Source organism: Dama dama, chromosome 27 (assembly GCF_033118175.1).
Source record: "Dama dama isolate Ldn47 chromosome 27, ASM3311817v1, whole genome shotgun sequence".
Lineage (NCBI taxonomy): Eukaryota > Metazoa > Chordata > Mammalia > Artiodactyla > Cervidae > Dama > Dama dama.
This window is the reverse complement of record NC_083707.1, coordinates 42,966,653-42,990,036: the sequence shown is the minus strand read 5'-3', so window position 1 is coordinate 42,990,036 and position 23,384 is coordinate 42,966,653. Positions and strand designations below refer to the sequence as shown.

General features: G+C 48.1%; 1 protein-coding gene across 2 annotated transcripts in view; it reads left to right on the top strand.

Moving 5' to 3' along the window:
• Positions 1–205: 205 nt before the first annotated feature.
• The window catches only part of PIEZO2 (piezo type mechanosensitive ion channel component 2), a 243,321-nt gene continuing 220,142 nt past the window's right edge, over positions 206–23,384 (top strand). For both annotated transcript variants that reach the window (XM_061130738.1, XM_061130739.1), the window contains exon 1: positions 206–1,009. In XM_061130738.1, the coding sequence (XP_060986721.1) occupies positions 946–1,009 (64 nt within the window). In that variant the 5' untranslated portion in view covers positions 206–945. The remainder of the gene's footprint in view (positions 1,010–23,384) is intronic.

Sequence of the window (23,384 nt, the reverse complement as noted above, 5' to 3'; positions counted from 1 at the left end):
CGCTGGGCCCCCGCACTCGGGCCTCGCGCCCGCCTCCAGCTGTCCAGGGGCGGGACCCCGCACCGCCCCGAGTCGCCTCCCATTGGCCGGCGCGCACGCCCGTCCGCGAGCGCGGCTTCGAAAGTTTCATTGAAGGTGGAGAAGTGCGCGCCCGCCCGGAGCCGGGGCTGCGCCGACAGGGCGAGGCTGCACCGCGCGGGGCGGGGGCGCGCTGGCCGCCGGGCGGCGTTCGTTTTTCATTTTATTCCTTTAAGTCGAGGCCGAGGAGGAGCGAGTGGAGGCTGCCCCCTCGCGCGCCCCTCTGCCGACCGGTCAGGGAGCCCCGAGCAGTCGGGAATGGTTACGCGAGTCCGGCCGCCCGCGCCCCGCTGTCTCCGGCCCGAAGCCCGGGGGCGCAGAGGCTGAACCGAAGACCGCTGAGGGAGCCACCGCGGGGCCGCTCGGGGCCAGGGCCGCTCCGGGAGCTCAGGTCGAACGAGGGCAGCGCCGTCACCTCTATTCTGAGAAGACTCCACGGAGAAGGCTCCCCGCTGCCCGCGAGCGACATCCCGGGAGCCGCCGAAAGGACAGCACGCCCTCCTCTCCCCTTTTCTCGCCGCGCCGCCTCGCGGGACCCTCTCGAAGTGCCAGGTCCCCAGCTCCGGCCTCCGGCACCCGCTGCAGAAATCTCCGGCACCTTCGGGGAGTCCACACTGAATGGGCGGGCCGTGAGAGGTCGGGCGCCCGACGAGGGGGCTTCGTAGGGCCTGGTGAGCGGCGGCCGGGAGATCTGAGAGGCGCGGCCAGGAAAGCGGAGAGCGCGCCCTCGGGGCGCACGGCGCCGCGGCTCTAGTCGAGGCGATGCGCGGGCGGCTGCGAGCCGCTGGCAGCAGGAGGCCCTAGGCGGGCATGGGCTTGGCACCCCAGTGCTAGAGACCCTCTGCTAGGACTCGCGGGACCGACGCGATGGCCTCGGAAGTGGTGTGCGGGCTCGTCTTCAGGCTGCTGCTCCCCATTTGCCTGGCAGTAGGTGAGTGTTTCCCGCTCTCCGAGGGTCCAGGGGAGGGGAGGGGGCTTCTGGGAAGGGGGCGGGCTTCAGAGCAAAGCCAGATCACCAGCTCGAGTGCCCGAGACCCGGTTCGGGGTGTCAGCTCCGCGGTCTGGGTGCCGAAGCCCGGCACTTTGAATTCTCGCTCTGGGGCGCACGAACGGGGTCTGCATGATCAGGGTCTTAACCGTCCCCCTGCACAGTCCGGGCAGCCGGCTCGGCCAGTGCTGGAGACGGAGCTGAGTTTACTACACACGGAAATTTTTGTGGAGTGCTGACTCGTGCACAATGGATGCGAATCCGCCTGGAAGGTAGTTGTAGACCCCTTCCCAGATTTGAACAAGAGCACCCTCACCCTGTCCCTGGACGCAGGACACTCGATGCATCCAGAGGGTTTCTAGGCCACCTCCGCCCCGTCCCGTGTCCCAGCCCCTGGGAGGAAGAAGGGACGGACTCGGGTCGCGCAGGCAAGTGGTGCCCTGAAGTTGCTGGCTTTACTCACACAAAAGCCCCTACGAGGCTGCGGACACGGAGGCCCAGCTCCGCTCCTGCGCGGTCCAGACGGATCTGTAGCTGCGCTGGGACTCCGAGGTTTAAGCGAGGCCAGAAGGAGCCTCTCGGATTCCCAGGCAAGGATCTCACTGTTTTTATGTGGCCGGTAGGGCGTGAAAAGCCACCCGCCTTCAGGTCTAAAGACACCCGCGGGGCGCGGGCTTGGAGTGAGAGGGGCCCAGTTTCTCCTCTAGTAGAGGTGCCACACTGAACCCCGCTGAGGTGACTGTGGGCGCCTAACCCTCACCTGTTCCCACCGGAGCTAGAAAAGAGGACACGTCTTAGCAAGTAGCAATTGCGTTTGCAAGGAGAGCCAGACCCATGCGGAAAAAGCCACCTTTGTACATTTTGCCAGAGGTGGAGGATCAGGGTCACACCTGTGTTAAGTGGGGACGTAATCGGAAGAGGGCTTGGGAGGGTTTCCTGAGGGCTGACCCCAGCTCCTGGGGGGATTATGTGGCCGAGTATTAACACACAAGAAAGGTGCGCGGAAAACCGAGAAGGCTCCCAGAGAGGCGAGAGGCCTCGTCCCTGGGCAGGAGGAGGGGCCAGCGCGGAGGCGGCCGCGGCCTCTTTGCCACTCGAGTTTCCCGGCAGGACCCTTCTGCGGGCATATTTGTCCTTGAGCATCGCTCTGCCGGCGAGGAGCGCAGCTCCCACGAAGCTCCTGTGGGCGTCTGTCCCTGCCAGTTTGCTTGAATTTGGGAAGAATAGAGCCTTTGAGAAATCGATCAGGGACACTGTGCGGCTGCTTCGCAGGTCGCGTCCTGTCCAGGGACCGCGTGTCTCTGCAGGGCCTGACACCGCGCCCGGCTTTAGCGGGGGCTTTCAGTGTGGGGCCGATTCGTGGTAGTCAGTGAGGTGGGGAGTGGCTCTGCCAAAGCCTGCGCCGTCCCTCCGGCCCCACCTCCCTGTCCCCCCCGCCCCCGCGCCCCCCCCCCCCCCGGGCTTGGAGGGGTGGTAGCTCCTGGGGACTGCCGGTGGTTACCTCCGATGCACACCTAGCAGAGCGACAGGACAGCAGTGATTACTCGCTGATGGCCGGCGACCTCGCGCTGAACTTGGCAGCTGCAGAGCCCGCCGGCTTCCTCTGGAAGTCCGAGGCCTCTGGGGTGGGGTCGCGTTATTCCAACTCATCTTGGGGGTCTACACCGCAAAACCCTTCTGCAGGACGGTTATAGCTTTGCGCCCTCGAGGGCCGGGCACCGCGCACTTTCCAGCTTTGGAGCCCGAGGCTCAAGGCTCGAGCCACAGGCTCCCCGGGGAGCCTGGAGGAGCGGGGACAACGGTCGTGCGGGTGGGATCCCGTCATCGTTCAGGGCCGCTTCGTCCCTCCCCTAGTCTCCTCCCAGCGCCCCTCAGCCCCGCGTTGCGGTCACCGCCGGGGGCGCACAGGGGCACAGCCAGGCTCGATAGGGGCGGAGACTCGCACGTGCGCCCCGCGGGTCCCCGACCTTCCCGGCGGGAGAGCGGAGTCCCGGAGCCGAGGACGCCCGGGCCGCCCGCAGTCCAGCATCCTGGCTCCAGCCTCGCCGCCTTCCCTTTCCAGCCCAATTCTCAGGATTCCCTCCGCCTTCCGGGTGCAGGGAGGGGAACCCAGGGTGTGCGAGTGTGTGTGTGTGTGTGTGTGTGTGTGTGTGTGGCTGCGCACCTGGGGCGTGCGAATGGGACTGTGTGTGGGGGCGGGCTGCTTGCGCTGGGTGGGGCCTTACGTTATCTCGTGTTGCTCCCCTTCCCCCGGGGAGAAAGGGGAAGAACTGGGACCTCGGACCTCAGACCTCCGCCCCATCCCCCAAGCCGCCCCACCGCCTGGATGAGAGCACAGCTCCTGGGAGGACCAGAGCACTTGACTCCCGCCGCTGACCCCTCACCGCTTGGTGAGGAAAGACAACCCACTTCCGACGGCTGGTGCGCGCCTTCTAGTCTTTGTCCTTTAACTGCAGGACGCGAGGCTGCTAAGTGGGTGTTGCCTGATATACGCATTCAATTCTCTACTACAGGAAGTGGGTGTTTTCAAGGTTATTGGAGGGTTTTCAGGCTCCCCGGCTCCCAGGGTGCTACTAAATCAAATATTCAGATTTCCCTAATATCCTGGACATGGAGAGTGCAGTGATCCGCTTGCTATTAGAATCGATTTTTACGTTTTAGTCGTCTATTTTTGTAACTGGCAGAGGCAGTCTTTAAAGCCAAGCCTTTGCAGAAGCTCAGGCCTTTTGTCTTTTATCCACCCCTCCACCATCCATGTTGAAATGTTTCTGCAGATGGATGTCCACCTCTCTTCCCCCAAGGATGGATGCTAAACATTAACTACCATTGTGCTTAATCTGATGTTTTGAGAGTTCTTTCTTTTCCTGTAAAAGAAATTTGCAGAGAAACAATAAGTGAAATCAGTCCTCTTTCAAGCCGGCATTAGGTGGCTCTTGGGTGTTTAAAGCAGAACAAAACCATAACGTAGCATAATGTAATATAATACAGTATGATGTAATATGTTGTTTAGCATCCAAAGTAGACATCCAGTGACAGGTTTTCCTACATCAATAGTAAATGAACATTTTGAAGATCTCTAAAACTGTCTGTGACTGCTTGAGTAGCCACCCTGATTATTTTTCCTCAAACTATACATGAAGGAGAACCTAGATAAACCCTTCCATGATATTATGCAGTCTTTAATAATTATAATAATATCTGGTCACCATTGAGCACTTTAGAAATGTTTTTATGTTTGTTATCTTTTAGCCTGACTCCACCATCTCACTCAACTCGAAGTCTATGGTTGAGTCCATTCCAGGACTGGGAGCTGGTTGGCATGCTGCTGACCAATCGTTCCGTCTTGCCTGCTGTTGCCTGGAGTCTCCTCATGTTTTTCCTGGAAGAGCTGACTTAATGTTATTTTGGGGGGAGAGGGGAGCCTGGCTTGGACAGAACAGATTGGCCCAGGAGGGGCAGAGCCACAGGGCACCATGAACTTATGATGCCCCTAAATGAAGTGACCAGAGCCACATGGGAGACTGTTAGTTACGAAAAGAATCAACCGACCAGTTAGCGCTCTGCAGGCAAATCCCACTTGGATAATCTCACAAATCTAGCGAGAATCTCCAAAATTCCCTTTAGAGATAGTTGGCTTAAAGTGAGTAAAACCATGGAGTCACTTTTGGAATATGCATGCATGTGGCTGTATCTGAATGTAATTTCCTCTCTATTGTGTAATATATTTCCCCTGCAGCATGTGTCTTTTTGCAGCCACATTTACACATACTCCAAGAATTATCAGTGAGGCCTGAGCAAGGTCTCCCCCTTGCCTCTGCTGTAGCTCTTAGATGGAGGAGGAGGTCTCAGCTGATGAAGGGAGCTTTGGCAGTTTGAAATCGCTTTCTTTTTCTATCACACCTTCTGAAGCTTAGACAGGTAGATACTATTTATTACTTTCAGCAAAGACAAGAGTGCCAGTGAAAAGGATCAGGAATGTATAGCTTAAACCTAAAATAAAATATTTCATAAACATAGGCAGGCAAGAGGCTTTTGTTAGCCGGGCAGTGAAAGCTGGAGCCATGTGTCCACCCCACAGATTGTCACTGGTCTGTCCCTCTACAGGCCATGTGCGCCTTGCTCATCATCAGAGATAACTTTGGGGAAGAGGGTTTGGGGACTCCACAGTTTTAGAGACCTCCATTCAGATCTCGCCTCTGATCACAGAGCTGGTTCGGCCTGTTTGTTTTTGTCTTCTTTCTGCACATTGGCCATATTAATACTTCCTTCCTTGGTTAGTTGTGAGAGAGTGTGCCCTGCACATCTTGGGTAACACCTAACACACTGCAGGTGCTCCTAGAGGGAGGGATCCTGGCTGCCTTTGTGAGGAGAGTGGCAGGAAGGCGTGAGGGAGATCCAGGCAGAAGTTAACAGACTAACAGGTGGCGACATGAGTCATAGGAGCCTGGGCTGTGTAAATAGGATTTGTATGAAAACAGTTTGGTACTGAAATCTAGAGCCAGATTATTCCAATGAAAGTTGGTTTGTGTGTGGCAGGAGGATTTCTAATAATCAGGACTTTTCTGCAGGTTTGTTTAGAAGTCTGTATATCTGCATCACATTCTGATTAAATAATAGATTCTCCCTAGAACTGTACCGACAGTTTACTTTTGTCTTCCTGATGCTATACCACCATCTTCATAGCCTTTAATGTGATCTTATTTTTTCCCTTTATTTGTGTTTACATGGCCTTTTCCCTTTTAGATCCCATGCTACTACAAGTTAGTTGTTTATGAAGTTGCATAGTAACAGCATGTATATCACATTATAACTTTTCCGTAAGTGTCTGGGAGAACTTAGAATAGTGTAAGTGTAGCCAGATATTTAATGAGTGCTTGATTGAAGAAACATATGATGATATGATGTATGGAATGTAAAACTAACTTTTGTAAGATTTGCAGATATAAACAGTTGTTTTGAGGATGAGGAATCAGGTCAACAAAATAAAGCAAATATCTGATTGAATGGAGGCTAGACACAAGGTTGAATTGGCAAACACTTAAAAAATATTTGGCTGTAAGAGATAAACCTAGAGGAAGCTTGTCATTTTCACCAGCCCCTCACATGGCCTTTTAGACCCACTCAGACATGGCAAGATCAAGAAAATGAGAAGACCACATGCTAAGTGTCTGTGTAAAGAGCACATCAGACATACAGTTTTAGCAATTTCATAATTTTTGAACTGTCCAATAATTATCTAATGGGAATTTAGGAATGATAACACACAAATTTGCATTTTCCTATTTATTGGTTGATTAAAGCAACTAAGTATATTAGCAATTTTAAAATGTTTTTCCAGGCTCCTGCAGAATATACAGATTTTTATCTGCCTCCTTTCATTGTGTGGGATGGTGCTAGTTCCTGATTCATAAGCTATTGTTGGATTCTTCTTTTCGGCTTTACTGGTGGTCATACTTTTGCATTAAACTATAATATTATGGGGCTTCCCTTTTCAAGCTCAGCTGGCAAAGAATCTGCCTGCAGTGAAAGAGACCTTGGTTCAATTCCTGGGTCATGAAGATCCCCTGGAGAAAGGATAGGCTACCCACTCCAGTATTCTTGGGCTTTCCTGGTGGCTCAGACGGTAAAAAAATCCACTTGTAATGCAGGAGACCTGGGTTTGATCCTTGGGTTGGGAAGATCCCCTGGAGGAGGGCATGACAACCCACTCCAGTATTCTTGCCTGGAGAATTCCATGGACAGAGGAGCCTGGTGGGCTACAGTCCATGGGGTCACAAAGAGTTGAACATGACTGAGAGACTACATACAGCCCAACAGGATGACAGGATAATTCAACTTTTTTCTATATGAGTTTCAAGTTTTCCACACTTTTCATTAAAAAGAACAAACCTGTGTATCCATGTAGTTAGTCCTGGTTTCCTGTGGCGATTTCACCAGTCATGGAGGGCTGGGGATGGTGATGGAGGTTTTGCTGAGCCTCCACCTCTCTCATAGGGAGTTACTCACTCTGTGACCAAACTCAGAGGATTCTCCCCCTTTGAACTGCCCCTTCCCTACCCTTAGACTTGATTCCATCATTGCCAGGCCTCCCATCCTTGCCCTGCAAACACCTCCCCTGTGCTCAGCACAAGCTTTCCTCCACTGCTGACCCTGTGCATTTCTGATGAGACACTGGGTACCACTGCCCAAAACTGAAGTGCTGTCCAGATCACACATCAGGTCCACAGATCTCCATCTATGTTTGTCTTTGCCCTTTCACCCTAGCTGCCAGAAGCATTGCCTGTGTTCACACCCTGTGTGTTCTGCAGTGCCAGGGAGCCTCAAGTCTCTGTCTTGGCCTCCTGGGCTCTGTCCATCCTTCCGGTGTGCTAAGCCACATGCCTTCCACTGTTGGAAGCCTTCCACCCCTTTCCCCAATCTACTCTGTGGTCCAGAGACCTTGAGCTTTCCTCCTGTCCATCACAGCCCAACCTCAGCGCAGCAAGTCACCCAAGGCCCTATGGCCATGCCCACCCCTTCCACCAGGCGTGGCCTCCGCCCAGCAGGTGCACAGACCTGGCTTGAAGCCAGGAGATGCTTTCTTTAGGTGACAGATGGCCCTTTCAGCCCATTCTAAGCAAAGACACGTCCCCTTGTCAATGTAGGTTAGCAGGGTATTGAGGCTGAGATGAATGAACGTTCTTCCCCGCATACAACTGTCGGGATGCAGTGCGCAAGCTCTCTGTGCTCCCAGAGATGGTCCAGGGCAGCGGTCAGCGCTCTGTTCTCCCGCAGGAGTTGCATCCATTCCCGGGGTTCAAGTTACTGATCGCACATCCACGTCCAGCTGGAGGACGGAAGGAGGACACACAGGAGGGACCCCTTCCCCACCCTCCCAGGATACAGCCTGGAGGTCACGTGACTTACTGCTGTTCACATCTCAGTAGCCTGACCTTGATAACATCATTCACCTCTGACTGCTCGGGAGCCTGGAGAGTGAATCTTCGTTTGGACTGGTCTGAACTCAGCTGAGAATCAGGGAAGGTGCTTCTGACACAGGGGTGAGAAGAAGAGACGGGGGATACGTGTCCAGATGTCAGTCTCTGCCTCCTGTGGGGAGGGTGGCTTAGGTGCCTGCAGACTGCGGATCTGTCTAGCGGAACTCCGCCCTCGGCTTCTAGGCTGGAACCTCCAGCGGCTCCCACATGTGAGGGGCAGACTGTGACCCAGAGGAGGCTCTCTAACCTCCAAAGGGGTCGCCCGAGTTCCCCAGTTTATACAGACAGGAGCTTGAGGAACCTGTGTGGAAGGGTCTGGGGGTGTGGGGAAAACTAGGGGGAAACACAGAGCTGGCTCTGGCCCAGCTATTGGTCGTGGAGCCTCTGAGTGGCGATTCTGGATTCTGGACGCCAGGAAAACTCAGGGAGTTGCTCCCTGCAGAGAGATGCCCACCTCGAGGAGGAGGCCCCTGTGCTTCTGCTCACTTCATGCTACGTTTGTGTGAGCCAAAATTCCTTCATTTAAAGTGTAGATATTTGTGGAAAAATAAGACAACAGTTTCTCATCCTTGTGTTTACGTGATTTGTTCAATCAGCTTGTTACCTTCCTGTCACCCAGCTAGGGCAGGATGGGCATCTCGGGTGAATGAGACAATGTGGGGTATGGATGCAGGGTGAGATGTCATAGCTATTTTTAGGGGATGAGAATGCCCCTGGGCATTTGGGGGTTCACCAAGAAGAGCTCTAGTATCAAAAGACACACATCTTCTCAGGGCTAGCTCCTTACACAGGAAAGAACACAGAAATTCTTTCTCTTCCTCCTTCTCTTATTTGTAGTGTGTGGTTTCTGATATCTAAGGGGAAATGCCCGGGTTCTAAAGTCTGAATGTTTTAGATACCGATCTTGGCCTGTCATACTAGCTGTGTGACATTGATCAAAATGCTTAACCTCTCTGTTCTTCAGTGATTTCCCTTGTAAACCAAGTTGTTAGTCATAGAGCATGATCTCTCTGGGGGTGTGGGGAAAACTAGCTAGTTCAGAGCATTGCTCAGAGCATTGCTGACAGTATTTGTGAAGCTTTTGGTGCAGTGCCTAGTCTGTGGTAAATACCTAATAAAACATGGGTCTCCTTGTCAGGTGTAGGCTCAGAATTTAGGCATTTTTATTGTCCGAGGGGAGTCTGAGGACCTGCTCCTTAAATTGCAGTTGCAATCAACTTCCAAGGAAACTACAGAAGAAGGCCTGATTGAAAGAATGTCTGGGTGCCCCTCAAGTTGGATAGGCGGGGGGGGCCTCTGGGCCATTGTTTGTTTTTGCCTTGAAAACAGGGGACATCTGCTCACCTTTAGTCCTTCTTCCTAGGCAGGCTGAGCCATCTCTCTGTGTTCCCCTGCCACTTGGCTTCATATAATCACAGATGGTACTGAGTTACATGATCTCTCTCTTCCCTTCCAAGTGTCTGCAAGTTCTGGTACCCTGTGTGATCCTTTATGCCACACCCAGCACTAAACCTACTGCCTAACACACAGTAGATAGTAAATAGGTATTTGTAGGTTTTTAAACTGCAAAGATGTGTCCCAACATTGCCCTTCAGTTGCCAAGCCAGGGCTGTGACCCACAGTGAACACGGAAGAAATATTGCTGATTGATTGACGAATGAATTCGTGGACTAAATTTTTTCCCTTGAATATCTCAGAATTCTAAAAAAAAAAAAAAGTTTAGCATTTTACAGCTCTGGGTTTTTACATCTTTGAATTTAAAATTCATGATGGTCTGATGTGAATGCTCTGCAACTTGCCTAAACGTGAATTTCCTCTGTAGGACAATTAATACCTTTTACTTGCTTTGCAGTGAATAGAGAAAGAAAAACCCACTTGAGATGGTAGAGCTTGCCCGGAGCATCATCCTTGAAGTGCATATTATTTTTTAAGATGTTTTTAGCTCTCCTGGAACCACACAAATTGATCTGTTTTCCGTTGTGGTTGAATCCCCTAAGTCAGCAGTTCTGGCCACAGGTGCAGGAGAGGAGGAAGGATGGAGGACCTTAGCAAGCCGAGAAGTTGGAAGCAGAGCGCCCTGCGAACAAGTTTTAGATCCGAGCTAACCCAAGTCCTGTCTCCTCCTGCTGCCCCAGGACAGTGCCCGCCTGTGGGCAGGTGCCGCTCCAGTTTCTCCATGGGAGCACACCGCCTTGCTTGGGGGTCTGCACAGCACGTGTTTTGGGAAGTGCCCTGGTCTGAAGGTCTAAAGACCAAGTCTCCATCCTGTTCCTATTGAGCTGTGGGCCTTTGCCAAGTCATGGAAACACTCTTCCTCAATTACACTCTCTAGAAATGAGGTGCTCCAGACTAAGGAATATTCTCCTGATTCTCCAGTAATATTTCCACAGACACTTTCTTTCAGTATGAGAAAGGATGACTAGAAAACCGCACCTTTTAGTCAACACATCAGAATTGTTGTTGTTCAGTCATTTAGTTATTTGCGCCTCTGTGGACTGCAGCATGCCAGGCTCTCTCATCCTTCACTAACGCTGCAGTTTGCTCACACTCCTGCCCATTGAGTCAAATGATGCTATCTAACCATCTCATCCTCTGCCGCCCCCTTCTCCTTTTGCCTTCAATCTTTCCCAGCATTAGGGTCTTTTCCAGTGAGTCAGCTCTTCAAATCAAGTGACCAAGTTATTGGAGCTTCAGCTTCAACATCAGTCCTTCCAATAAATATTCAGGGTTGATTTTCTTTAGAATTGACTGATTTGATCTTCTTTCAGTCCAAGGCACTCTCAAGAGTCATCTAACAGCAATTCCAAATAAGAAGATGGATCAAACCTGGCCTCCAAACTTACATTTTGATTACCAAAATCACTATGACTTTATGAAGTATCAACTTGTTAGTAATTTCAGGTCATGGTTGATTTTTCATTGCTTTCACATTCATACAGTTGTTTATTTGCTGTTAGAAACTCAGAGATGAATAGTTTCGTATCTTTTAAGCTAAGAAAAAGAAAGCTGTTTTAACACAGTTATCTGCTCCATTTACTCCCCGGAGTGATCTGGAGCTGGCAGGATGGATGGCAGCCTCAGTGTGTCTGTGATGGAGAGCTGGGTCCAGTGATACTTGGGTTGAAATGCTGCACTGATGTTGAGAACCACATTCTTGTCCTCTGCTCATTCTGTGCCTCTGCTACCTTCATATTTCATTGTTAATATAACCCACAGAGGCCAAATTAGTTTTTAGCAGAGAAAGTTGCAAACATAGTTCTTTAAAACATAAGTAGGCAAAGACAGTTATCAGTTGATAATTTTTAAATTAAGCCATAATAGGTTGATTTTCTTTTTTAAAACTTTTAAATTTTGTATTGGGGTATAGCTGATTAACAGTGTTGTGATGGTCTCAGGTGAACGGCAAAGGGACTCAGCCATACATATGCATGTATCCATTTTCCCTAAGATTCCCCTCCCATCCAGGCTGCCACATAATACTTTTTTAGATAGACTTTTAGAAGCTGATCAAAGAATATACACATTTTATTCTATTTGCCTTCCATTGCTGAATTACTTTTGAAGAGGGGTTTGTCAGTTGTGAGCCACAGTAACTTGGTTTTGTTTGTAACCAGATGCTAATATTTGCTCTATTGCTCCCCCACCCACCCAAAAAACTATTCTTTTCATCTTTTTTAGTTTTGTTATAAATCAGACTGTTCAGGCTTCTCCCTCACTTCCTTTAGAGGTTCTCAAGGCAGAACAGGAGTTATATAACTATGTGACATGATGCCAGCTTCCCCAAGGATAGATTTATTTGTGTTGTTTGTTGTCAAGGTGAAGAATTAAAAATCCTCCTGTAGATTAGCATTTGTGTCTCTTGTGCTGGGTCCTACTCTGCCTGCAATGATATCTAAGATATTTACTTGAACTGCAGATTCTTCCCGTAGATTTGGGTGCTTAGGTCTCTTCTCCATGTAACTAACCCTATCTGACAGGTGATTGTTTTCATTTGACTCATTCTTTATGTTAAAGACTCACCTGAAACAGTGTACGCAATCTGAAGTTGTATCAGTGATTCATCCTTAAGAAACAATCTTACAGTAAAATAAGGGAATGTAAGGCATCTTTCACGCCTCTCATTCCGCTTCTTGATGGTATTTTTTTTTTCTTTTTACATTATTTCTTTTATGAAACTTTCCAGCATTGTTTGGCCTTTGAACAAGTTCCAAAGGTTGGGTGCAATTGATCGAGTCTTACTATTTTTTCTGATGTTCTAATGCTGTTTGAAAGAGTTTGTTCCCATCTGAGGCCAGTTGGAGACGAATAATGCTACCACATCTTGGGGTTCTCACTCCAGGCACCTCCATTGTGCAGTGAAATGAAAAGGGAACAGGTGTGGAAGAGGACAAGCCTTGGACAGTGCCTGTCCCCAGAACACCTAGAGGGTGGTTGAGAGTAGTTAAGATTGTGCTCTGGCGACCAGAACGTGTGGGGTCATCTGTGGCTGGATGACGTGGGTAAGCCTTGCCTCAAGTGTGCCCATTTGCAGTGATCACACTGCCCAGAGAAATAATTCACACAAGTAGAATGAGCAGAGGACGGGCTTACAGAGGTAAAAGGAAACTTCAGCTGGGTGAAATGTGTCAAGAAGTTTATGGGGATTGAAGGAAATATAAAAACTGCTACATGTATGCTGACAATGTAAACTTTCAGCCATGCAGCTAGGAAATAAAAAGAACGCTTAGTGCTCTGAGTCAAAGGAGGTGCAGCTGAGAAGCTGCTCTCTGAAGGCCTTTGAATGCAGGCTCTGTATCCCTTGGCGGTGGAGTATGGGGTTGAGCATGGCTTGCCTGGTGGAATTCAGCCTCTTGGAAGCAGAGGCACTGACTTCACGTCCCTCTTGGACCTGGTGATGCTCTTCCTTGTGAAGATCGATACCTGAAGAAGAAGCCCATTGATCCCACAAACTCTTCCCACCCAACCTTTTTGAAACATGAGTTGGATCTTTCAAGTAGATGCCACGTTTGGATCCCATAGACCAATAAATATTCAAAGGCTAATGTTCTGTCTCAACTAGAAAGACTTGATTCTTAGACTTTGGAAACAATTTTAGGACCTAGCGATGTAGGTGATGAGTGAAATGTTGGGAAAGCATTGTAAACAAAACTTGTATTGTTGGAGGATTCCCAAGGACTCAAATGTGTGCTCACCGACCAGTCAGACAAATCCTGTGTGTTGCCCTTACAGATCATGCTGTGAGCCCTGTAGGCTGAAGGAATGTTTTATGGTCCCTTACATGGTAATGCCAGCTTTTTCCCTAAGTACTCAATACGATCATGACTCATCTAACTTCAACCAAGCTGAGCCTTTAGGTCCCCTTAGCTGATCAGCATCTGTCTCCTCTTGAATTCTGAAGGTTTTCCCATCTGAAGATCTCCTTATGATTTGACCAGATTTCCTTCCACTTTAGGTATTGTGTTCTGTTTCCACACAGAAAATAATTTCTGACTCAGTACCACGGAGGTGGAAAAGAAGTCTGCAAGTTTTATCCATTCACACCCAAGGAACAAATCAACCAAGTGTTATGGAAGTGTGTTTTCACACCTTCTGGAAGCCACCTTCTGGAAGTTTTTCTATACAGCTTCCTCCAGTGTCTCTGGGGCTCAGAGGAACTTGGCCCTCATGGTAGCCCTCACACTCCTAGAAGATTCTAGAATCACATACCACCAAACAGGACATGGCCTGATATTGAAGGCATCATCATACTCTGGACATTAGTCATTTTTCACTTTCATAATTCTTTTAAAATCTGTTATAATAAATGTTGGAAAATGGCAATGATTACAGACAGTGGCTGTATTTTTATAGGGTACTTTCTTAGCTTATTATGTTTATTTTTCAGTTCTGTAGACTTTCTTCCTTAGAGCAGTTCTAGATCTACAGCAGAGTTGAGCGAGATTTCCCACGTTTTCCTGTTCCCCCATGAGCAGCCTCTGGCTCTGAAGAGTGTGATGTTGCTGTTGCTGGGTCTACATTGACACATCATTAGGTCTGTTTTAAGGAACTGGAAAATAACATATTAATTGTTAGAATGACTGTCTGTTGGTTTTCTAGATAAATTATGCATATTTCACCCAAGGGAGCTCATTTAATCAACTCTTTATAAAATTGTTGAGAAAATATATCTCCTGAGACCACATAAATTTAGATAGACTTACCCTCTCCAGCTATAAAAGTTCAGCATAAAAATGTCTTTTCATTGGGCAGAGTGTTTTTAGGTCTAAAATATGACTTGGCTTTCAACTTGGTGGAGGAGAATCTGAAGAGCTGGGGTTGCCATGATGCAAGAGGTTCAGTTTATTTTCCCAGTTTTATAAGCAAAAGGTTTGAGTTGTCTGTCACTTACCAGGATTCAAATAAAACTCGTCTTAGTTAATTTGAAACAATGTTCTGATATATTTTGTGCCATGTATTTAGAAGGATTAAGTTTTCTGAAATACATTTTAACCATGTGTTAAATATTTCCAGTTCTTCCATGAAAATTCATTTTAATAGTGAGTTTTAGAATTAAGTCATTTTACTCCCAATTTAACTTAGTTTTTTCAATATCAATAGGCCATTTAGTCATTTCATTTTTTTCTCTTGGAATTTGTGAGGACTAATTAAATGCTTTAATCAAAAACTGAGCCTTCATTCAACACATGAAGTCATAACTTGATAGCATTTCATATTGTGTGGGTGGGTAACTGCAGATTTACTAAAATGTCTTTTTCTTTCCAGAGTGTTGCTATAGCATGTTTTTCCAATTCCAGATGGCTTCAGCAGCACAACATATTTCTGTCTTGATGTGTTTTTTGTTTTCTCAACAGTCTCCCCTTTGCATAATGCTTTATGTACATTGGACCTTGCAGCATCTTCTTTTTGATTTCTAGCCTTTGTTGTTTCTAATGTTGCAAATGTACTTATAGAGGCTCCTTTGCATCCTTTTGGGAGGAAGGCAAGGCGAATCTAAACAAACAATAAAAAGACAAGATTGGGTAAGCTGGGGAGCTCTGTACCAGAAGGTCAAGGGACGAGCCCTGGGGCTGGAGGAATCATAGATGGAACCTTGCTTCTCTTGGCATCTGGACAGGGTTCAGGGTGAAAAGAAAGGCAGGCCCAGGGAACTTCATCCTGGAATTGATTCCATGGTTACTTCTTGGAAAAGACCCTCTGGGGTTTGTTTTCTGCCTGTTCCTTCTGAATGAAACCAATTCCTTGGCCCTGAGGACCGAAATCATGATTCAGTCCTGAGTGGTCCACAGGCTGGCAACAGAATGAGACAGAGGTGCGCAGAGCAGAGCAGGGGCTGGGGAGATGCTCCTGAAGGGATGGGCTGGGGACAGCCTGACCTGAAGCTGTCCCCTCTTTGAAGATCTCTGACTATGAGCTGCACAGAGAGGGGAGGTCACTTAGGAACAGGTGGCACTATGAGGGATGCTGAGCCGTGTTTCTGTGTTTCTCACAAGGGCTTCTGGCCTTGACCTTGAATGTCTGTGGCTTAAGTGATCTCTCATAAGATTGCGTGTTCTCTGGTAGCTTTAGGAAGATCCTCGGCACATGACTCTGGGTAACTGCAAAGGGACCTGTAGTAACACAACTAGGGTTGCATGTGAACTTGGAAAGTAGATTGAGAGGAGGTTTGGGGACCTCGAGTGCAGGTGGAGGGGTTTAGACTTTGTGTGTGTGGGGAGTATCATGTTAGTGATAGAATCTCCTTCAACCCAAACATCTTCAGGTGGTATTTTAAAGTTGTGATGCAACCACACATGTGCGATAACTGCTTCCACGATTTTGGAAGAAGCTTATCAACCTGGATGGTGTCTGGTTACTCAGCACATCTCTGATGTGAATGTAGCCAACTCCACGGTACCTGCACAAGATTGTCAAGGACTTGGCTTTGCTGGAGTTGTTGAACCACACGAATACTTCACAGGAGCCCCGGGAGTGGTGTGATACGTACTGAAAGAGGATGAGGCTGAGAAATTCTGTCCGAGGGGCTAGCAGTCGGGAACAGCAAGGATGGCAGGACAGCACCCAGACACCTCCTGAGTTCTCTCCACCTTGGGCCTCAGGAGGGAGTGGGTGGTGGGGAGGACCTGCCCCACCACAGACTACGCCTAAGGAGCTAACCTGTTGGCTAATATTTGAGTAGTTTCCTTCAATTCAGTTCAGTTCAGTCGCTCAGTCATGTCCAACTCTTTGCAACCCTATGAATTGCAGCACACCAGACCTCCCTGTCCATCACCAACTCCCAGAGTTTACCCAAACTCATGTCCATCAAGTTGGCGATTCTATCCAGCCATCTCATCTTCTGTCGTTCCCTTCTCTCCTGCTCCCAATCCCTCCCAAAATCAGGGTCTTTTCCAATGAGTCAACTCTTTGCGTGAGGTGGCCAAAGTATTGGAGTTTCAGCTTTAACATCAGTCCTTCCGATGAACACCCAGGACTGATCTCCTTTAGGATGGACTGGTTGGATCTCCTTGCAGTCCAAGGGACTCTCAAGAGTCTTCTCCAACACCACAGTTCCTTAGTGAAATACAAAACCCAGTTTGGATTTCAGCAAGGAGAGACTTTATCCCAAGGACCATGGGAGAAGAGCAGATGCTCTGGCTGTAAGACCTGCCAGCATCTCAGAGGTTGGGAACAAAGAGCTTCATTTTCATGGGGTGGGGGGAGGGGTAAACAGTAAAGAGGGTGCAGGGCTTAATGGGACAGTCCAGCGGTTTTTCCCGAGGGCGGTCTGCTCTCTGGAGCTTCTTAGGGAGGACTGTCCCACTCCCAGTGTCAGGCCCTGGGCCCCACGGGAGGCAGTGTCTGACTACAGTTTGCTTAAGTCATGTCAGCAGGTATTTCGTCTCGACTGGTCACTGGGGACAATCAGTTCACCTTCACACAAAGAATGGGAAGGTGGAGCATGCTTGTGCAAGGTAAACAAGGGGCACCCTGAATCTCATTGGGTGACAGCGGGAGGAGGCTTTTGTGAACTGAGCTTTTTCTGGAAGGTGAAATGGGGAGACTTGCTTTCTTTCCTTCTTTCTTTTATTTTGATGATATTGTTATTTTAATAACATTAGTTTTGACATCTATTTGTACATGTGTTTAAACGTGACTTTCAACCCTGGCGCTGTAGCAGTTGGGTATTAAACCACCTTTCCAGGAAGTGAGCAAAGACGTTAATAGCAGACATCCTACCACCAGAGGTTATTTTATTCATTGTTGGGAAAAATAACTAAGCATTTAAATTTTTCATTGCACACCTGTGGATTGGTTTAGATTGAATAGCTCAAATGAAGCAAATACAGGGAGGTTTCCTGTATACAGATATTCTACCATGATAGGTATACCATATGTATTGTGAAAGGATGAAATTTTGACTGCATGTGCGACCTGGATCTGTTTCTGACACCCTGAATCCAGAGGGTGAGCAGGGCTCAGTGCTCTCTGGGGGGTGGGGACCTTCCCTCATGAGGGCTGTGGTCCGGAAGCACAGGCTCAGGTGAAGTTCAGTGCCAGCCAAAGCGTGTTTCCAGGATGCTGTGAGTTAGCTCCATCAGCAACTTTTGGTGCCTGTGTTCTGCCGGGCACTGGGTCAGGAGCCAAAATGAATAAACACAGCGTGGCCTTGATGTCCAGGTCTGAACCTGATGATCAGAACGGCTCTGTGCAAACCCCAGGGAGACTCAGAGGAACAGAGGACTCACAGGCTATGCTGGGGAGGACCCAGGCTTCAGGATGTCTGAGCCCTGCCTGTCCCCTGTCCTCTCTGGTCCCCTGTCTGTGTGCTGGCTGCAGTGGGAGAGCTGGGGAGCCTGAGTAGTCAGGGGGTGGCCTGCGGGTAAACACAGTGCCATGTGAGTTTTGGCCTAAAGCAGCATTTTTCAGAGATGCGTAGGCAGGATGATCAAAAGGCATTTTAGAAGTGTATTCGTGGCTGACTTTTCATCCTTGTGCTGAAAAATGAGGCCTGAACTTTTCACATAACCCAGGCTCTTGCTGCTTTGGAGAAGGGCCCCATGGGTCTGTGGTGTGGGACCACGTGTGGTCCATTAGGCCCTACGTCTTGGCTGGAGGGAGGATCAGTCTAAATGCGTTGCTCCTTGTTGTCCAACATAAGTTTGCTCATATCTTATAAGATGGTTTTTATGCAGTCAGGGAGCTCTACAGTCAAACCTCAGGAAGTACCGGCCTTCAGTGAACCATCCCCCAGCTTGGGTAGGCTGCCTTCTGAGTTCTGTGGGATCCTGCGGGGGAGACCTGAGCCCCGTGTGGACAGTCATGTCCATTTTGTTCAAACCTCAACCCTAGGGCTTCCTCGGCTTCTCAGAAGCTGAGGAGACTGAGATAAACTGGGCTGGAGAGATTTGCCAAGTGGTGGCTGAAGTGTGGGAGCATGTGACCATGAAGTTGCTAAGAGCTGGAACGAACTGCTGAGTCGAGCTTTGTTATCTGTCCCTGGAAGCATTTTACAAATGGGGCATTGTCTTATCAGTTTGAAGAGCTTGGTGTCTGTCTGGTCCACTGGCTCGAGGCGGAACTCTGATCTCCGGCTTCCTTCTCCCCAGACACTGACTTTCCAATAGGGGGTGTGAGTCTGTTTCGATTTGCAGTGTGTTGGCTCAGACCTTTATTTTTTGGTTGCAAGTTCTGGAACGAAACAAAATCTTAATTAAAGAAAGTGGGTGATTTATTGGCACTTCCTCAATCATGGCAAGCCCGGGGGTCTGAATCTCATGTCTTTTTCTGTTTCCTGATCCCGCTGTCTACTGTATGGTGTCATTCTTAGTCAAGCTGTTCTTCCAAATGCTGGCAAGTGGCATTTCTGTGCTAATAGACTTCAGACTTGTGGTTCCCATGAAAGGACTATCTCTGGGGGCTTGGCAGGTCTGGAGCCATCTGGGGAAGGAGAGAGAGCTTGCCATGGAGAAGACGGTGAGCATTGTCTCCAGACTTCTGAAGGCTCCACAACCAAGATACCACGGATGTTGCCTTTGGAGTCATGAACGTGAGAAAGAGTTAGGAGCAGGTGGTTGGAAGAGGGCCAAAGAATTTTGGTTCAGTAGAAGGAGAAACTTTACTGTTTAAAGTTCTTCCGAGATGAAATGTTATCTTGGATGACCCAAAGTTCCCTCTTCCTAGGGGAGTCTGGTGTATGGAAGGGGTTCAGGAAGAGGTGGGAAGTGAAGCTGGGGGTTAGGGTCTCAGATCCATGGCAATAGATTAGTTACTGAGCTTCATGTATACTTATCCAGTGCTTTGAAAAGCTGAAAGAACTTGTATGATGCATGCCAGGTATCCTGAAGTCTGTTTCCTGTGATTTTGGCAGCTTATACTCACCAATGAGCTTGTCTGCCCGTATTCTAGAAGTTTCTTCCTGGGGCTCCTCCAGGTCAGATCCTGAGAACCTCCTCTCTCAGAAGGAAAGTTGAGAGCATGCGGGACCCAGCATTTTCTGTGACAGAGTGATTGAATTCAGAGCAGTTCTGTGACTCCAAGCCACAAATCCAGCATGCATTTTTGGTTTACTTAGGCTTTTCTTTTCAACAAAACTATCAAATGATTGTGGACTTAGGGCATTGGGTGTATTCAATTAAAAACCTCATTCTTTTTGAATAATTATGGAAACTGTCCTCCAAGTCCAAACCTTTAATCTTCTCTGCTGAGCAAGATGCAATTTCCTGTTCAGATCAGTGAGGAAAAATGGTCCAGGTACTGGGGCTTCAATTTCCCATGTTATCTATGTCTAGAAGAAGACTCCTACGCATCCTTTGGAGAGCAAGGAGATCAAACCAGTCAATCCTAAAGGAAATCAGCCGTGAATATTCATTGGGAGGACTGATGCTAAAATTGAAGCTCCAGTGCTTTGGCCACCTGATGTGAAGAGCTGACTCACTGGAAAAGACTCTGATGCTGGCAAAGATTGAGGGAAGGAGGGGAAGGGGGTGACAGAGGATGAGATGGTTGGATGGCATCACTGACTCAATGGATATGAGCTTGAGCAAACTGTGGGACATAGTGGAGGACAAGGAGCCTGGCATGCTGTAGTCCATGGGGTCTCAAAGAGTCGGCACGACTTAGTGACTGAATAACAACAACAATTAAAAGCTTTGTATTGATCCACTTAAAAATATTCTTGATTTTCTTAATATAAAATAAAAATTAAAGGATTTTTTATGATGAAAAACTTCATAAAGCTATATAAAGGCCAAATATCTCTGGGGAGAAAACATTTGTAATGTATATAATGAACAAAGTTTCGCTCTCCATGGTTTGTTAGAGGATGTGATAATTTGGCTGCAATAAAAGAGAGAGAGCCTCCAAGAAAAATGGAAAATATTTATCAATAACTTACAAAAAAGCAGTGCAAGTTACCAGTAAGTCATACAAAATAAAGTCAAACCCATCCATGATAATAATGTAATTAAAATGATAAGAAGACCCCACACCTTGCCTGTTGAAACATAAATGGCGAAGACAACAGACTGATTTGGAAGTGTTGAGGGTGCATTTAACAAGGAACTCCTAGACGGAGCATGGGCTTTCCTTTTTTTTTTTTCTTGAGGAAAGTGTGGTATTAATTGGGTTGCCCTGGTGGCTCAAACAGTAAAAAATATGCCTACAATGCAGGAGACCTGGGTTCGACCCTTGGTTTGGGAAGATCCCCTGGAGGAGGTATGGCAACCCACTCCAGTATTCTTGCTTGGGCAATCCCATGGGCACAGGAACCTGGCTGGCCACAGTCCATAGTGTTGTAAAGGGTGGGACGCGACTGAAGGGACTCAGCATGCAGCACACACACGGTGTTAACTATTGAAATTCAAGGTGTGCCCACTTTATCTTCCAAAAAGATGACCTGCAGAAATACAAGCAAGATAACTAGATGTATGTGTAAGATTGTTGAACGCAGGGAGTGTCATAGTAACTCTGGCAACTACACAGTCATTCATTTTCATGTACATATGTTAAGTCTGTTCTTATAAGGTGACCACCTCTGTTTACCATTCAGAAGGATGATTGTGTTATTAGATGTTCGAGAATCCTGTTTCCTGGTAGATGAGTATTCCTAGGCCAGAAGACGTCTGTGCTTTGCCCTTGTTTAAATTTCTGTATGTCTTCAGGCACCTGGGGATTAAAACAAGGGGCTGAGCTGGCTTGCTGGCTTAGGACAAGTCCATTCTTCTGGCCCTTCATCTTCAGACTTGGGGGAGCGTCGGGTCAAAGCTTCATTGCCCAATGTTCTTTCATTCCACTCGAAAACAAGAAAGGCTTTTCAGTGTTGGGTTTGGAAGGATTGACATTTCTCCCTCACGGCATCTGAGTTTAATTTATGGTCTCCTATTCCAACTCCCTACAAATAAACTGAGGGCCTTACTGAACAGCTGGGCCAGAGTATTATTTTTGGAAGTCGTAGGGAAGTCAGTGCAGGAAAAGGAGGCCAGTTCATCCTATCTCGCCTCTGATCTGCAGCAAGGGGATTTCAGGGCTGTTTGGACCAAATCTTCCAAACTGGTTGATGTCCTAACTTGGGATCCAGGAATCCTGTGAGCAGGGGTTCACGTCGAGGTTATTAGCTTTTACTAACCACACGGCAGGATATGCCCATTTCTTTCCCACTGCCATTTGATTCTCACTTGGTATGAATGAAATAATTTTCACCAGCATTTTATGAGTTTGTTATGTTTTCCATATTGTTCAGAAATATATTTGACCACATATTGAGTTAATTTTAGAAATGGCAGGGGGAGCTGGGGTGTGGGATAGTCAGGAGGGGCCGAGTGGATCTGACCTGGGTTCTAGTTTCTCATTTAGCTCTGATCTGGGGCAAGTGTCTTGGCTCCACTGGGTATCAATTTCCTCACTTTTAAAATGAAAACCACGTAGTTCAAACACCAGTGATTCCAGAGCACAGAGCCAGGGCATTCTCTCTGTAAGTAGCTTGGATCTCCCATTTGGCAAGGAAGGGGAATATTACTTCTTTCTCACTGGGCCCCAGGAGAAAGGGAAGGAGGCCAGTGTCTAGACTGCTGGGGCTCAGTAGGTTCATCCTTTCACTGTGAGCCACACGTGGAAGCGGACTGTGGCTCTTCCTCCGCGAGTCTCTGCTGTGCAGTCATTTCAATGGGACCGCAGAGAGATGCTCCGTCAGAGGGGACGAGCATGCCCCCAGCATGAACTGGAAGTCTTCTCCATGGAGGGCTGAGCAAGAGTGGTGGGTGAGGACCACAGAATCCTGGTCTCCACCCCTGAACATGATGGGCCTCGGATCCCTGTCCGGTGGGTGAGTCTCAGGTTCCTAGGAAGAGCTGACTCGGCTCCTGAGGTGGCTCCCTGTCAAGCCAGCCCTGTGGTGCTTCATGTGACGTTTTATTAAGTGCTTCTAAATTTGCAGATGAATGTTTACAAAGGAGAGATGCATTTATGAGAACTGGACAATGATTCCAGGCAGTATTTACAGATATTCTATAATTTATAGAGAAAGATCGGTCTTCATCTATCTCCTGTTTCTCTTTCCTGTTTAAAGTTTGTACTGAAAAATTGAGAAGGAATGTCTTCATTTTATTAGAAGAAGCAAAAATACCACCAGAGTTTGGTAGGAACGTTGGGGTGCCCGTGGGTGGTGGGTGGTGGCATCTGTTTTCAGATGGTGATGGGCAGGGCTTCTGGGACATCACCTGCGGAGGTCACCTGATTTTGGAGAGCTGCTGGGATGGTGCTGTCACCCCATGGCTCCTGCCACAGTATGAGGCTCTTGCATTTTGCCACTAGGTCTTTAAGAGAAGGAAGTTGCTTTGCTCACTGAGTGAGTGAAAGTCATTCAGTCGTGTGCGATTTTGTGACCCCATGGACTGTAGCCCACCAGGCTCCTCTATCCATGGGATTTCCCAGGCAAGAATACTGGAGTAGTTTGCCTTTTCCTTCTCCAGGGGATCTTCCCGACCCAGGGATCAAACGCACGTCTCCCTCATTGCAGGCAGATTCTTTACCATCTGAGCCACCAGGGGCGCCCCTTACTCACTGATGCCACTGGAAAATAGTGGAAAGTCATCAATTTGGAGTCACAGAATTCACTAGACTTAAACTGCTGTACATGCAACATTCTGTCACTTGACACTCATTTATTGAGTATTTGTGGTGCACTAGGTTCTGTGCCAGGGACTAAGTGTATGGGTTTGAACAAAAAAAGATGTATTATTTACCTTCAGGATACTTACAGTCAGAGAAGCGTTTTATTTAGCCCACTATAGTGCTGAAGATGTAAACCTTTTAAAGTTTCGTTTAAGGTAGTTCAAGATGTGGAGGGAAGAGATTTGATATGAAAG